The 15,167-nt window shown below is 44.4% G+C and overlaps 1 protein-coding gene across 1 annotated transcript; it reads left to right on the top strand.

Annotated features, from left to right (window-relative positions):
- Window positions 1-9,727: 9,727 nt before the first annotated feature.
- On the top strand, window positions 9,728-10,405 carry LOC127330103 (agamous-like MADS-box protein AGL80). Its single transcript, XM_051356442.1, has one exon. The coding sequence runs from the start codon at window positions 9,728-9,730 to the stop codon at window positions 10,403-10,405; it is 678 nt and encodes a 225-aa protein (XP_051212402.1).
- The last annotated feature ends 4,762 nt before the right edge of the window (window positions 10,406-15,167 follow it).

Raw genomic sequence — 15,167 nt, 5'->3', positions numbered from 1 at the left:
GAGCCCATAGGTATTGACCAGGATGGTCACCACCACCGATCACAAGGGACATTGTTGTTATCACCCATGGTCTTGTCGAGTTCACCTAATCCGTAAATGTAGAAGATACACATTTGGCGAGAAAGAATTCGAACGGAGTCTAGCAGCCCAGCCGAGACACTCCCCAAAATAACTTATCGTCTGTCTCCCTATGCAAAAGCTCATGGACCGAGTATCGGAGGTCTACTTTCCCAGAGCTAGCCGAGAAGCCTTGAGAGCAGCGTAGGGAAATGACCTTGGTCAGTTGAGAGACTAATAGAGTGGAGAGATCTCAACATATGTTATGTATCTCATCTCCTGTATAGCCTGACAGGTGGAGGCACCGAGCCAATCAAACCGTCATGCGCTGGAAGACATGGCGCACGAGTCGAAAATGCTCCTCAGCTATCCCCAAGCAGGCATTGTAGATGGAACTTTGAGGTTTTATAATTTGCAGGCTACATGAGCTGCCTACATGTGCAGCCCATATAAATCCAACATAATATCTTTCTGCTAAATGCAAGGGCAATTGAAAGGCACTAGAAAAAAATCACACTGCAGTGTAAAGGATGCGATGTTGTTTTTAAGAAAGAAATGATTATCTTCTCTCTATATTTGCATTGCGTTGGACAGCATACTTATTTCAAAAATGAAATATTTTGTGTTTCCTTACATATATATTTGCCGGCCTAGAAATTACAAATGTCCAACGTCCTCTTGTCAGGTAATTTTCAAATTTGCTTAAGGCTTGGGGTTTCGGTGTATCTCCAACTGGATGGTGTAATGCTTGTCATATATGTCATTAATTAATGGAATGAATATTGTTATCGACAAAATAGTCTGGCGCCCGGCCATCTTCCGTTAGCCTTTTCTAATATCTTTCCTGTTTTTTTTTATTAAAACGGGCAAATTTGAGTCATACGACTGTTGGTGAATTGGTCAAACAAAACACGTGTTTTCTACATGGATCTGTACTTAGCTTAACACCTAGTCTATAAGTTCTTAGATGGATCACCAACCGTTGGAACTAGCAACTTTGCCGAGGCCGTGGTCACCTTGGGACAAACAGACGATTCTATAGAAAATGAAAAATATGTCTTGTTTGCATAAACTAGCAAGATGACCCTCGCAAATACGAGAGCATCATCTTCAATGCTTTGAATTATTAATTAATTATATTTACACATATATACTACTAAAATGGTGAATTCCAACTTTAATTAATATATATATTGGTCCATCTTATCTATTTCTAATCATTCATTAGATTTTTGGTCCTAAATATTTTGTAGAAATTTCATTCAGTTTAATTAATTTAATGGACATAATTGGGTAAAGTATTCACTTAGAAAATTCTCATCTGAAAACTTGATTTAGTTATAAGTCCATAGAAAAAATATAATAGCTGTAACACCCAGCATGTCGTTAAAGTCCGAAAATATAATAGTAGTAACTTAGTTTATCTTCTTTGATTCATCCTTTTCTCCGATTAGGTGTGCTTACTTTTTGCACTCTACTTGTCTTAATGTTGCAACGTGACTCATGGCTTCACACAGAAGTTTGAAGAGGCAGCAGTGTTCGTAGTTTCGATATTTCTGTACACCCATATGTATCATCTTGTAGAAATAAATATACATAAAATGAACTAAAAAGGTTCAGCCATGCCATAGAAGTGCACACTTCGGCATTTACAAGTTTGCATGAATGATCACGCGTTGGGGCCCTCTTATACGCGTTGTCAGATCACCATGCCATGTTTTCTTGTGATTTTCAACATTGTTTAATGCGAGGAAGAAGAGGAGGTCAAGGAAGGAGAGTAAGGTGGGGAAGGCGAGTAAGGTCAAGGTGAGGAATGCAAGGAAGGTGAGGAAGAACCCTTCAAAACTATTGTTGTTTCCGGAAGAAGCAATATTACGGAGGTTGAGCAAGTAAACCTCACATAAATCCAACCTCCCGCAGATACATATGTTGGGATGCTTTTTGTGATGCACTTGACCAATACGAACGTTCTTAGGTACATTTTCTTGCGAATTTATCTATTTTTGGGTGGACGTCCGCCAAACACCCGCACGGTGTGATATTCTCGAAGAGGGTGGCTGCTGGAATCGTGTTTTTTGATCACGGTTTTGTAGAATGGCAGACCAACTTGGGTTATATCTTTCCGGGCTGGCAGGAGTGGAGTTGGAGCCAAAGGGGGAGCCATCTGGCAAAGTTGGATATTTATGGAGCCCGGTGAAAAGTCGTGGCACTGCCTTGAGCCGCCTCCAATATCTGGTCAACCTATGCGAAGGTCTGGTCCACGATGTGTCCCTGCAAATTCGTAGGGAGGCGTGAGTAAGAGCACCTGGCCCGATAGTCACCCATGGCCTCGTATTTCGTCTTCGGCATATCAAAGAGCTCGCGATACGCGTGCTGGCGCTCCTGCTCCACGCGCAGCCCCATTCAGATCGCGTCACCATTTTTGAAGTGATGGACGCAGGAGCTGTTCGAGGCCAGAGCCGCATTGCCGCTGCAACCGTCTGGTTTGCAGACATGGGACCGGCGGTGGTTGTCTACATGTCTTTGATCGCTAGACTGTCACCGTGATGACGGCTGACATTGCAGATCCGCTAGAGATGGAGCTTACAGAGTCTCTGCCTGAATCGTATTCGTGAATGGTTAAAATTGACTCTTCACTCTTGTTGACTCCGCTTGTCACAACGAGAGTGTTGGTGTTAGAGTCGGCATGATCATCGAGGAAGCTATCCACATTTGGGTCCTGAAGCCCGGTGATTTCACAGGAGTCGCTGAAGCCGACGAAAGCGCTGATGCGCTCGATCAACACCGGTGGGCCGCGAGCGTAGTGTTATATTATGATCCAAATTCCAAGAAGAGGCTAACTTCTGACGAGCGGAGCGAGGCCCGCCCCCGCGGTACGGATCGTTGCCACCGTCTATATATATTCCCTGTAAGCCGCCGCTAGGGTCTGGATCGCATCATTGTACACCCACGGCGTTTGTAAACACCACCGAAATAGTGAAGTTTTGCTGGCTGGCGCCCGTGGTTTTTCCCTTGTGTGTTGCAAGGGTTTTCCACGTTAAAATCTCGTGTCCCCTGCAGTGTTTTACTTTTTGTTCTTCGTTTATTGTGCATCTCGATTATAACAAGTGGTATCAGAGCCCGTGTTCTTTGGATCTAGGGTTTACGAGATGTCGTCACTGAAGTTCGATCTACCGCAGCTGGACTACACCACGAGATTTGCTTTGTGGCAAGTGAAGATGAGGGCGATTCTCGCCCAATCTTCAGATCTGGATGAAGCGATCGATGCTTTCGGCGAGAAAGCGAAGGATACCTGGACCGATGTGGAGAAGCGGAAAGACCGTAAGGCTTTATCGTTGATTCAACTCCATCTGTCCAATAATATTCTGCAGGAAGTGCTGCAGGAGAAAACCACCGCCGAGTTATGGGTCAAACTAGAGGAGATCTGTTTGTCCAAGGATCTCACGGGCAGATTGCACGTGAAGATGAAGCTGTTCTCGCATAAGTTGCAAGAGGGAGGTTCGGTAATGAATCACCTATCTTCCTGGAAAGAGATTGTTTCTGATTTGCAGTCTATAGAAGTTAAGTATGAGGATGAGGATTTAGGTCTTCTTCTTTTATGCTCGCTGCCTAATTCTTTCAGTAATTTTCGTGACACCATATTATTGAGCCGCGACAAACTAACTCTCGCGGAAGTTTATGATGCTCTCCAACAAAAGGAGAAAATGAAATCTATGGTGCAGGCTGAAAGTTCGTCCTCAGAGGCGGAGGCATTAGAGGTCCGCGGCAAGCCTGAGCAGCGAGATAACTACTACCACAACAATAGAGATAAGAGCAAGGGCGACAGAGGTCGCTCAAAGTCCAAAGGACGTGACAAGTTCTGCAGTTATTGTAAGAAATCTAACCACAATATTGATGATTGTTGGAAGCTGCAGAACAAGGAGAAAAGTAACGGAACTTACCAACCGAAAAATAATGATGGTAATGGTAAGGCTGACGTTGTCACCGGTAAGGGTGAGGCTGCTGTTGTTGCTGGTAATGATGGTAGTGATAGTTCTGATGGAGATTGCTTAGCTGTCTTGGCTGCATGTGTTTCACGTGATGATGAATGGATTCTTGATACTGCATGTTCGTTTCATATTTGCTGTAACAAAGAGAAGTGGGTAGGTGCGATGCAAGAAGAGATGCAATCGCTTGAGAAGAATGGCACATGGGATGTTGTGCACTTGCCTAAACAAAAGAAGGCTGTCCGCTGCAAGTGGATGTTTAAAAGAAAGGAAGGTTTGTCTCCTAATGAGCCTCCACGGTTTAAGGCAAGATTAGTAGCAAAAGGTTTAAGTCAAATTCCAGGTGTTGATTATAATGATGTATTCTCCCCGGTTGTGAAGCATAGTTCTATTCGTGCTTTCTTTGGTATTGTTGCTATGCATGATCTTGAGCTTGAGCAGCTAGATGTAAAGACTGCTTTTCTGCATGGTGAGTTGGAGGAGGAGATATATATGGACCAACCTGAAGGTTATGTTGTGCCTGGTAAGGAGGATCTTGTTTGCAAATTAAAGAGGTCCCTTTATGATCTGAAACAGTCGCCACGACAGTGGTATAAAAGGTTTGATTCATTTATGCTTACACATGGTTTTGAGAGATCTCAGTATGATAGTTGTGTGTATATCAAGTTTGTTAATGGATCACCTATTTATTTGCTGCTATATGTTGATGATATGTTGATTGCTGCCAAGAGCATGAAAGAGATCACTATTTTAAAGAATCAATTAAGTAGTGAGTTTGAGATGAAGGATCTTGGTCCTGCTAAGAAAATACTAGGCATGGAAATTAAAAGGGACAGAAAGTCTAGTTTATTGTTTCTTAGTCAGGAAAAGTACATTGAGAAAGTTCTTCATCGTTTTAATATGCATGATGCAAAGTCAGTTACTACTCCTGTTGCTTCTCATTTCAAGTTGTCAGCTTTGCAATGTCCTAGCTCTGAAGATGATATTGAGTACATGTCTCGAGTTCCCTATTCTAGTGTTGTTGGTTCCTTGATGTATGCCATGGTTTGTTCACGTCCTAATCTGTCATATGCTATGAGTTTGGTCAGTCGATACATGGCTAATCCTGGTAAAGAACATTGCAAAGCTGTTCAGTGGATTTTCAGGTACCTTCGCGGCACATCAAAAGCTTGCTTGAGGTTTGGCAGGATTGGTGAGGGGCTCGCCAGATATGTGGATTCAGATTATGCTGGCGATTTGGATAAGAGAAGGTCCCTCACAGGTTATGTGTTTACTATTGGTGGATGTGCTGTTAGCTGGAAGGCTACTTTGCAGGATGCTGTTGCACAATCTACTACTGAGGCTGAGTACATGGCTATTGCTGAGGCAGGTAAAGAGGCAGTTTGGCTGAAAGGTTTATATGCTGAGCTTTGTGGAGATAATTCTTGCATTAAGTTGTTCAGTGACAATCAAAGTGCTATTTATCTTACTAAAGATCAGATGTTCCATGAGAGGACATAACACATTGATATTAAGTACCACGCAATCAGAGATGTGGTTGCAAAATGTAAAGTGAAGGTATGCAAGATTAGTACTCATGATAATCCTGCTGATATGATGACTAAGCCTGTCCCTGTGTCCAAGTTTGAGCTTTGCTCAAGCTTGGTTGGTATAACTGTTTAGCCCAAGTGGCTATTGGCGCCAGCAAGTGTTTTCTTTGTTGATTCAGGTGATTGTTGAAGTTCATGCTACAAGGAATTTGCCTCAAGGTGGAGTTTGTTATATTGTGATCCAAATTCCAAGAAGAGGCTAACTTCTGACGAGCGGAGCGAGGCCCGCCCCCGCGGTACGGATCGTTGCCACCGTCTATATATATTCCCTGTAAGCCGCAGCTAGGGTCTGGGTCGCATCATTGTACACCCACGGCGTTTGTAAACACCACCGAAATAGTGAAGTTTTGCCGGCTGGCGCCCGTGGTTTTTCCCTTGTGTGTTGCAAGGGTTTTCCACGTTAAAATCTCGTGTCCCCTGCAGTGTTTTACTTTTCGTTCTTCGTTTATTGTGCATCTCGATTATAACACGTAGGATGCCGCCACAGAGCTGCAGCCACATCAGGAGATGAAGCCAGTTGCAAATCTAGAATGCGACATCATCACCAACCGCGGAAAGTGATCCAGCCAGTAACACAGCTGCAGATTCCATTTGCCCCATGGTGGGCACCAACTATTGTGGCATATTCTATAGAGGGTATTTTAGAGAGGGTGGAGGCGATGGAGATTGGAGACTCATAGGACGAGACCGGGTCATTGATGTACCCAGGTTCGACCCTTCTTAGTGGAGTACTCTTGCCTGATTGTATTGCTTAGATCGATTACAAGGGCGCCAAAGGTTGGGGTCACGACTAATGCTAGCATCTGAGCGTAATGAATCTAAGGGTTGTGATCTCTAGCAAAGCCTCATATAAGCAACCTGACTAGGGTTTACATGATATGGGCCAAGTTGGTTAGGATCCGAGTCAACAACTTCACCGCCAAGTCTCCAACTACGCTTTAGATTCATGTCGTCCGACTGGGCCTTCGAGTTAGCCCACTTGATGGTGCTGCCTTGGAAGTTGGCAATCTCGTTGGGGAACCCCAAGGGGAAGGTGTGATGAGCACATCAGCAAATATTTCCTCGGTAAGAAACCAAGGTTTAATCGACCAGTAGGAGAAAGGTGTGATTTCAGAAGGTGTTGCTAGCTGACTATTGGCAGTGCGCACTACCGGCGTCAGCAACAACGTGGAACCTGCACACAACACAATCAAAATACTTTGGCCCAACTTACAGTGAGGTTGTCAATCTCACCGGTTTTGCTGGACAGAAAGGATTAAACGTATCGAGTGGAAAGAGATGTTTGCAGTAATTAAAGAGAACAATGTTTGCAGAAAATAAACAGAACATGATTGCAGTAGATGAATTTATCAGTGTAAAAGAAAGGACCAGGGTCCACAGTTCAGTAGATGTGTCTCTCCATAAAGATAAATAACATGCTGGGTGAATAAATTACATATGGGCAATTGACAGAATAAAGACCATACATGATAAGATGATTACCTATGAGATTCGTTTGGGCATTACAACATAGTACGTAGACCGTAATCCAACTGTTTCTAATAATCCACATTCCGGTTATCTTCCGAACCCCTTCCAGTATTAAGTTGCAAGCAACAGATTATCACATTAAGCAATGTGTGTAAAGTAAACAATAGAATTACCCTTGGATAAAACATTGTTGTTTTCTCCCTAGTAGCAACAACACATCCACAATCTTTGAAGTTATTATCACTCTTCCAGAAATCTAAAGGCATGAACCTACTATCGAGCATAAATACCCCCTCTTGGAGTCACAAGCATTTACTTGGCCAGAGTATCTACTAGCAACAAAGAGCATGCAAGATCCCAAATAACCTATGAAAAGTATATATAATCAATCTCAACATAGTATTCCATATTTATCGGATCCCAGGAAACACAACATGTAGCATTACATAAGGATAATCTTGATCATGTAGGTCAGCTCACAAGATCTAAACATGAGGCACAAATTGGAGAAGACAACCATCTAGCTACTGCTATTGACCCATAGTCCAGGGATAAACTACTCACACATCACTTCGGAGGTGGGCATAGCGATGTAGAGGCCTCCGGCGATGATCTCCCCCTCCGTCAGGGTGCCGGGAAGAGCTTCAGAACCCTCCCGAGTTAGGGTCTGGAATGGCGGCTGCGACGGAAGTTTTCATGGATGGAGACTCGAGTGTTAGGTTTTTCCCAAGATCGTGAATAAATAGGATGAAGGGCAAGGTCGGTGGAGGCCAGGGTGGCCCACACCAACCCTTAGCGCAGGCCTAGGCCAGGCCGCGCCAAGGCATGGCCGATCTGGTCGCCCTGTGCCTCCTCGTCGTCCCCCTTTGGACTCTGTCTTCGTTACGGTAAAATATTAACTTCGGCTTTTGTTTCGTCCAATTCCGAGAATATTTTCTGTACAACTTTTCTGAAATACAAAACAGTAAAAAATAGGAAACTGGCACTGTGACATCCCGTTAATAGGTTAGTGCCGGAAAATGTATAAAAGTGCAAAAAAGTGTGAGCAAAACATATAGGAATTGGTGTAAAACAAGCATGCAACACCACCCCCTTTGCGTGTATGCCCACCAAGGAGGCGGCCATGAGATGTCACATGTCAGCCTAGTGTGTTGATCCGACTCGGCTCCTCGGGACTACCTGTTTCTTATTTCGTCGCCATCCAATGCGAGGGCGACACCTCCTACAAACTGCGGCTTCTGGAAGCTTCCCTCAACTACTAGGTTATCCAAGTTCCGTAACTGCACCGTGTTGCACCTCCTACTGTCGAAGTTCCCACGGACCTGCCAGCACTTGCATCAGCAGCACCTGAACCTGTTCAAGTACTCCAAACAAGACTCTACCAATATAGCGGCGACACAAGGACGAAAGTGTGGGTCTAGTGGACGGGCTAGCCGGAGATGTTGGCGGCATGGGAGGACCAGCAGGAGCTCTTGCACAGCTTCCCGGAGGCCCCATTTCTGGCACACACTCGCTCTCAAAGGGGGGATAATACTACCGGCACCAACTCAATACCTGGTGTTACCACGAATGGACCAGTCAACATCGTCGCTCCTGATGTGATGTTGTTACGCCGAAGCAAGCGAGCCTAGAAGCCCAACCCGTGCTACATGTAAGCCGGCCCAGGTACCCTGGCCATATTGACATCGAGCAACTTAAGTGCAACACCCTGTTGGTGACCTAGCGTGGAAGATCTGAAGAGTGACAATGACTCTCCTCTATCCCCTTGTTTCTCCCTTCCCCAAGTCTTGTAACCCTGGACTTCCTATTTTGAATTTGTACGTGAGATAATAGTGGGATCATGACATATAGCTAGTAGTTTTATCCTTAGGGAGTAGTCCACATGCGGTGTGAAGTTATCTTTTTAGAGAACCAAACTGTGGTTGCATAGTTAGGAGTGCAGTGACATCCCCGGCCCACTAGAGTTTCAATTTCAGATTTAGCACTTTAGTGTCTCATTAGAAATGGTGGAATATTCTTCAGTGGCAGACGGCGTTCTCGTCGACAGCGAGACGCTCATGGTGACTTCGTCAATCTCAAGATCCACCGGATCAGTTTCTTGAACCTAGTCACTCGAAGGTGCAAATAGGGGTAGGGTGTGTGCGCTTGCGTTCATAGGGTTGAGTATATGTGCGTATGTGCGAGCGTCTGTGTTCGTACTGTGTTTTGTAAAAAAAAGTTTTTGCTTCAAAATTTGTATCCCGTGTCTCGTTCCGTACCAGATGTCAACTTTCAGCTCCTAACTTGCCAGTTGGTAGAAAAAACCAATCAGTAAAATATCATTCCTTCTAATAGAAGGGCTATAAGCCTATAATTAACGGGAAACAAATATCACTCTGAGGTGTGTGGTTTTCTTAGGAAAGAAATGGTTCTTGTCTCTCTAGATATGCATTGCCTTGGACAGCATACTTGTTTTCGAAGCAATATCTTCTGTGTTTCCTTACATATAAAATTCCTTCGCGCCTAGATATTAAATATGTCTAAATATTACACAATACGTTGGCTATAAAACGAGACCTCCTCCCCGCTTACTCTCTCACACAGTCACACACACCACCATTTGTTAGAACTTCTTGGTTTAGTACCATGGTTCGTAGCGGGAGGACCAAGCTTCAATACATCGTGGACCGCAAGGAGCGCAAGAGGACGCTGGAGAAGCGCCTCCCTAACCTGTTGAAGAAAACCAGGGAGTTCGCCGTCCTCTGCGACGTCCCCACCAGCCTCGTCGTGTACTGTCCCGGCGACGACCACCCGGTGGTCTGGCCTTCGCCGGATGTGGCCGCCGACTTGCTGCGCCGGTACAACGAGTTGGGGAACTCGCAGAGGCTCAAGCATAGGCTAGACGGCGCGGAATTCATCGGGAAGTTGGTGGACAAGGCGAAGGCGGAGCTGTCCACTGTCCAGCGCGAGATACGCGGCAAGGAGATGGACCTCCTCCTCGGCGACTTCTTCGCCGGCCGCCGCGGGAGCTTCGACGACATGTCGCCGGAGGTCTCCGCCGCCCTCGAGTCAACGGTGGAGAAGAAACTCCGGACCGTCAAGGCGCGCCTCCAGGAGCTCCATGGTGGTGCCGTTCTTCCGCCCCTTCCTACGCAGCTGGTGCAGCCACAGCCTCTCCTGCAGGACGACGTCCAATTCCATCAGGCGCTTGACGCCAGCGACGGCAGCGGCCTGCCTACCACGGAGGAGCTTCAAGCTGTCTTCATGAAGTCTGGGATATTTACCGCACCGCAGCCCAGCCCTTCCGTGGACGATATCGTGTAGATCGGGGGCTGCCCTAGCTATCTTACCTTCCGATCCTGCTCCTACATCTGGGGCAGAGTGATCATTCGCTTGGTTTTCTTAATGATATTGCTATTTCTCTGGCGCCTGAGATTCAAATCTCAGTCGATTATGTAACCGTTGGATCTGGATGTCAAGATTCGTGCTCTTTTTTGTCTTTGTCGTGTTCTAGGCAGCGACCTGGTTACTTTTTCTTTTTTTGAGCCAAGCTCCAACCATTTTATTCAACAATTGGAACAATGTTTATAGGAAAATTTAACCCCTCTGGAGGAGTACCAAACCAAACATGGCGACCCACAGGTAGGGTAGTAGCTAACCTAGCTAATTTGTGAGCGTCGACATTGAAACGTCTGCCCTCATGGCAGAAGCTCGTCCTCCCTCGACTGAACAGCCCCAGGTTCTGCCCCTGTCGCAATCCCCGCACCACCTCCAAACAGTCGGACGTGACCATGGTGGCGCCCATGTTCAGATCGATGGCTAGAGCAACTCCTTCCCGGCATGCAAGGGCCTCCAAACAACTTGGATGGGTGATGCCCTCGAAGACCACTGCAGACGCACCCTGGAAGACGCCACTGCGCGAGCGGCACACGGCACCAACCACACCCCGTTGCTGCGACCTCGCCACTGCGCTATCCACATTAACTTTGCACATGTCAGCAGGCGGTGGTAGCCAACCCCTCACCTGCTTGATAGCGGACCTGCCCTTCTTCTCTTTCGGCTCCGAAGACGTGCTCCCCAAGTCACGAAGGATGGAGTCTATAAAGGGATGTGTCGCTGCCGGACTCTGCTGAATATCTTCATGGATCAGCTTCCTCCTAGCGTGCCAGATTGATCAGAGAGTGACGATCATCCTCGTCAAATCATCGTGGTCCATTGATTCAAACATAGAGAACAGCCACTGCCTAGCAGGCGGCTCGATAGACAAACTGACATGTTCTGCTATGACTGGGGTTGAGAGAGCCCATATGCACCTTGACATGGTGCAATCAATCAAAGAGTGACGCCAAGAATCCTCCATACCACGGATCGAGCAGGCTGGAGACGGTGTCATACCCCTATGATGTCTGATATCCCCCCGTAGGTAATGAGCATTGAGCCAAACGCCAAAGAAACACTCTAACTTTTGAGGGAAGAGAGCACTTCCAAAGTTTAGTCCACAACTTCCCCTCTGAAACCACATTCGTAGATCCTGGCCGTTCCTCAATCCAGTCCTCCCTCGTGCGTTTCACATTCACAAGAGCATGATATGCTAAACGAACTGAGAAAATGCCTGACTTCTCGAAGTTACCTTGGATTATCTCCGCATCCATAGGCAGAAAGAACTCATTAGTTTTGTCCATACGTGTATGGGTTTGTGAGTCTCATCTGGGCCTTTTGTTTTATCATGTCCATACATCTAGGCTTCGTCTCCAATCTAATGGGCTTTTCATTTTGGTTGTATCTCCTTTTCTGTGGAAGCGGGCTTTCTTGTACAGAATGTGTTGTTTTTTAAAGGTGATTTGGGTAGATGTTTTGATACACTCCTATAAATAAAGCATAGTATTTCTTTGTTGTTTTCTTATCATCTAATTTGTTAATATGTTTCTTATTTTCTAATATTTATTCTTATTGTTTTCTTTTTGCCCAATGTCTAACTAAGCCGTTGGAAGGATTTTTGTTTACTTTGGAGCACAACCTTTAGTCTATTTTCTGATAATGTATAGCCGAGTAGTTTGCATGACCGCTGTCCACCTTTGTAGAAGAAAAAAGACAGTGTGCAACTAAAAATCATCTATACTCCAAGAGAGAACCACGATTCAGTTACATATGTTGTGTAACTAGAGGATACTTATTACACATGGTGTACTACAAAGAGATAGAAGAACGTGGGATTAAAATCGCATGAGTTACAGCTGAGATTTTTTGTTAGATTGTGTCATGAATAGTGTCGACATAGGTAGTTGTACATGAGTTGCAACTGAGTATTTTGGAATTGCACAAGGGTAGCAATATGATTTCTCAGGTTTTTTTTGTAGTTGCACACGTGTTGCCACCGAGGAAAAATTTCCCGTGTCGTTGGGTTGCGTCAGGGTGCATAGTGAGCTCGGGAGTTGCACATGAGTTGCAACTGGTTGTCCATGTTACACATTGGTTGCAGCTATTATTTATCTCAATTACACATGGATTGCAACTATTTTTTTTTCCAATTGCACATGGGTTATAACTGGAAATTTTCAAGTTGCACATAGGTTGCAACTAAGATTTTCCTGGTACCATATGAGTTGCAACTGAGATTTCTCACTGACACATGGGTTGCAACTAAGATTTTCCCAGCTACACATGAGTTTCAACTGAGTTTATTCGAGTTGTACGTACATTTCAACTGAGATTTTCCAGTTGCATCCTATTTGCAACTATAAAAAAATCTAGTTGCAAATGGGATGTAACTGCGATTTCATAGTTGTACATGTGTTGCAACTGAATTTTTTTAGTTACACGACCGGTTGTAACTAAGCAAAAACTAATTGCCCCGCCCCTATTTTTTGGGGTATGAACCACCAAATGGCTAACTGTTCTTACACTCTTTCAAGTAATTGATCAGCCAAAAGAAACCAACGCGAATGATTGCAAAGTTGGCAGTCTAGTAGATCGGGTAGCCCCAGCTTGGACCTTAAACAGTACAAGGATAGACCTGCCCACCTTACTCCAGAAAAAAGTAAAGAAACTCACTGCCCATGCACTAACATAGAAATTAGTCGAGGGGTTTCGTGATTACAATCACTAGTAGAAAAAGAGGCTTCCGTCCACCTCCATTAGTCCCGGAAATATTCGAACCGCGACTAAAGGGGGCTTTAATCGCGGTTCGGGAGGCAACCCGCGACTAATGCTCCATCTGAGACGAAAGGGTACCCACCAACCGCGACTAAAAGGGCGATGGAGGGATGCGGCCGGCGGAAAACCTTTAGTCGCGGTTGGGGACACCAACCGCGACTAAAGGGTACCCCTTTAGTCCCAACCGCGACTAAAGGTTTTTCCGAGTTTTTTTACTCCCACGCACCCTGCACCCCCCCCCCCCCCCGTGGATCGCCTTTTTTTGGTTTGTAAAATACAAAAGAAAATGATAGAAAATTCAGAAAAAAATGTTTTCAGATTCTTGTTTGTTATGCAACCTACTATTCGGAGAAATTAAGAAATTTGAATTTCACTTTTTTTTGCAAAAAAAGTTAAAAAATAGTAAAACCGCAATAACTTTTGCATACGACGTCGGAAAAAAACACGAAAGCAGGAAGATTTTAGTTTTTGCTATAAATTATGGATTTTATATTTTTTAAATTTTTCAAAAAAATAAAATTAATAATTGCATCCAGCATAAAGATTATTAATACTTTTACCCAATTTTTATATTTTCAAATTTTTAGGTTTTAGGTTTGGCAAAAAAAATATTTAAAAAATTTAAAAAAAAATAAAAAATAATAAAAATTAAAAAGTTAATGTTCATTTATTTATTCACGATTATTATTACATCATTATTTTTGTTTATGAAAAAAATTATTTGAAAGTCAAACAATAAAAAAATGTGATATCGACCAACATGTTAATAGGATTGATATGATACTAGTATCATATACATGTGCGTGTAGCACTTGGATGCGGGACGGAATGGAACTCGGAAGTTAAGCGTGCTAGAGGTGGAGTAGTGGGAGGATGGGTGACCGAGCGCGAAGTTTGACCACTATTAAGTAATTTGACTAGAGATAAGTGTAGTTAGAGATAGAGACTAAACTATGCAAATAACTGAAATAATAGAAATTCTGAAAAAATAGAAAAAAAACGGAGTGAAAAAAAATTAGAAACCCAAATGAATTAAATTTTTTTTTGACGAAATAGCCTTTAGTCCCGGTTGGGGACACAACCGCGACTAAAGGTCCTTCGCCTAGGCGCACGCTAGCCGCCCACGTGGACGGACCTTTAGTCGCGGTTCGTAAGCAACCGCGACAAACGGGGGGGCCTTTAGTCGCGCTTAATTGGTCGCGGTTGCGCAACCGCGACTAATGGCAGTTGCGAACCGCGACTAAAGGCCATTTTTCTACCAGTGAATGCTCGCTGAGTCGGTCTACTGAGATTTTTAATCTCAGTCACCTGAGCTCCAGGCACCCCCTTTTCTTAAACATCGGTGCCGTCGGAGTGGTCATTTGGTTTCCATCGAGTTGTCTAGTTCGACCTGTAGCATCAGTACTCCTTGTTCAGTAGCATCAGAATTTTCTAATTTACTTAATGCATGGGTTTCTCTCAATCTTCAATTGTATGATGTACTGTACTCCTTTTCATATGATTAATTAATGGAATAAATATATTGTTGTCAAAATAGACTGGCGCGGTGGCGCCCGACCATCTTCATTAACTATCAGTTTTCTATTTAATATATCTTACGTGTTTTGTTCATACGGCTGTTCTTCAACGTTTCAAACATGTGACATAATGCCATGCATTTGTGGGTGAAATTGTTCGTACACGATACTTCCTTTTACATGGACTCGTGGGACGGTTCGTTGGTTCTTTCAGGTGCCACCTCTCAGGTCTGGAGCGCAGAGAGAGGGAGGGGTTTGGGTTTCGATGGTTTATGTTGGGAAATTTGGGTATCCTGTGAGAGGGTATTTCGGTGAGACATCTAGGCTAAGTCAACTTCACATTTAACATTACATGAATCTTATCCATTTATCTCTTTAATGTTTAGTACTACCTCCGGTCGGTAATAATAGACGTG

Source organism: Lolium perenne, chromosome 1 (assembly GCF_019359855.2).
Source record: "Lolium perenne isolate Kyuss_39 chromosome 1, Kyuss_2.0, whole genome shotgun sequence".
In the NCBI taxonomy this organism is placed as follows: domain Eukaryota; kingdom Viridiplantae; phylum Streptophyta; class Magnoliopsida; order Poales; family Poaceae; genus Lolium; species Lolium perenne.
This window is presented reverse-complemented; position numbering and strand designations above follow the sequence as displayed.

Bases quoted from the DNA above. Each gene is read 5' to 3' on its own strand.
- LOC127330103 (XM_051356442.1), top strand. From the start codon at position 9,728: ATGGTTCGTAGCGGGAGGACCAAGCTTCAATACATCGTGGACCGCAAG.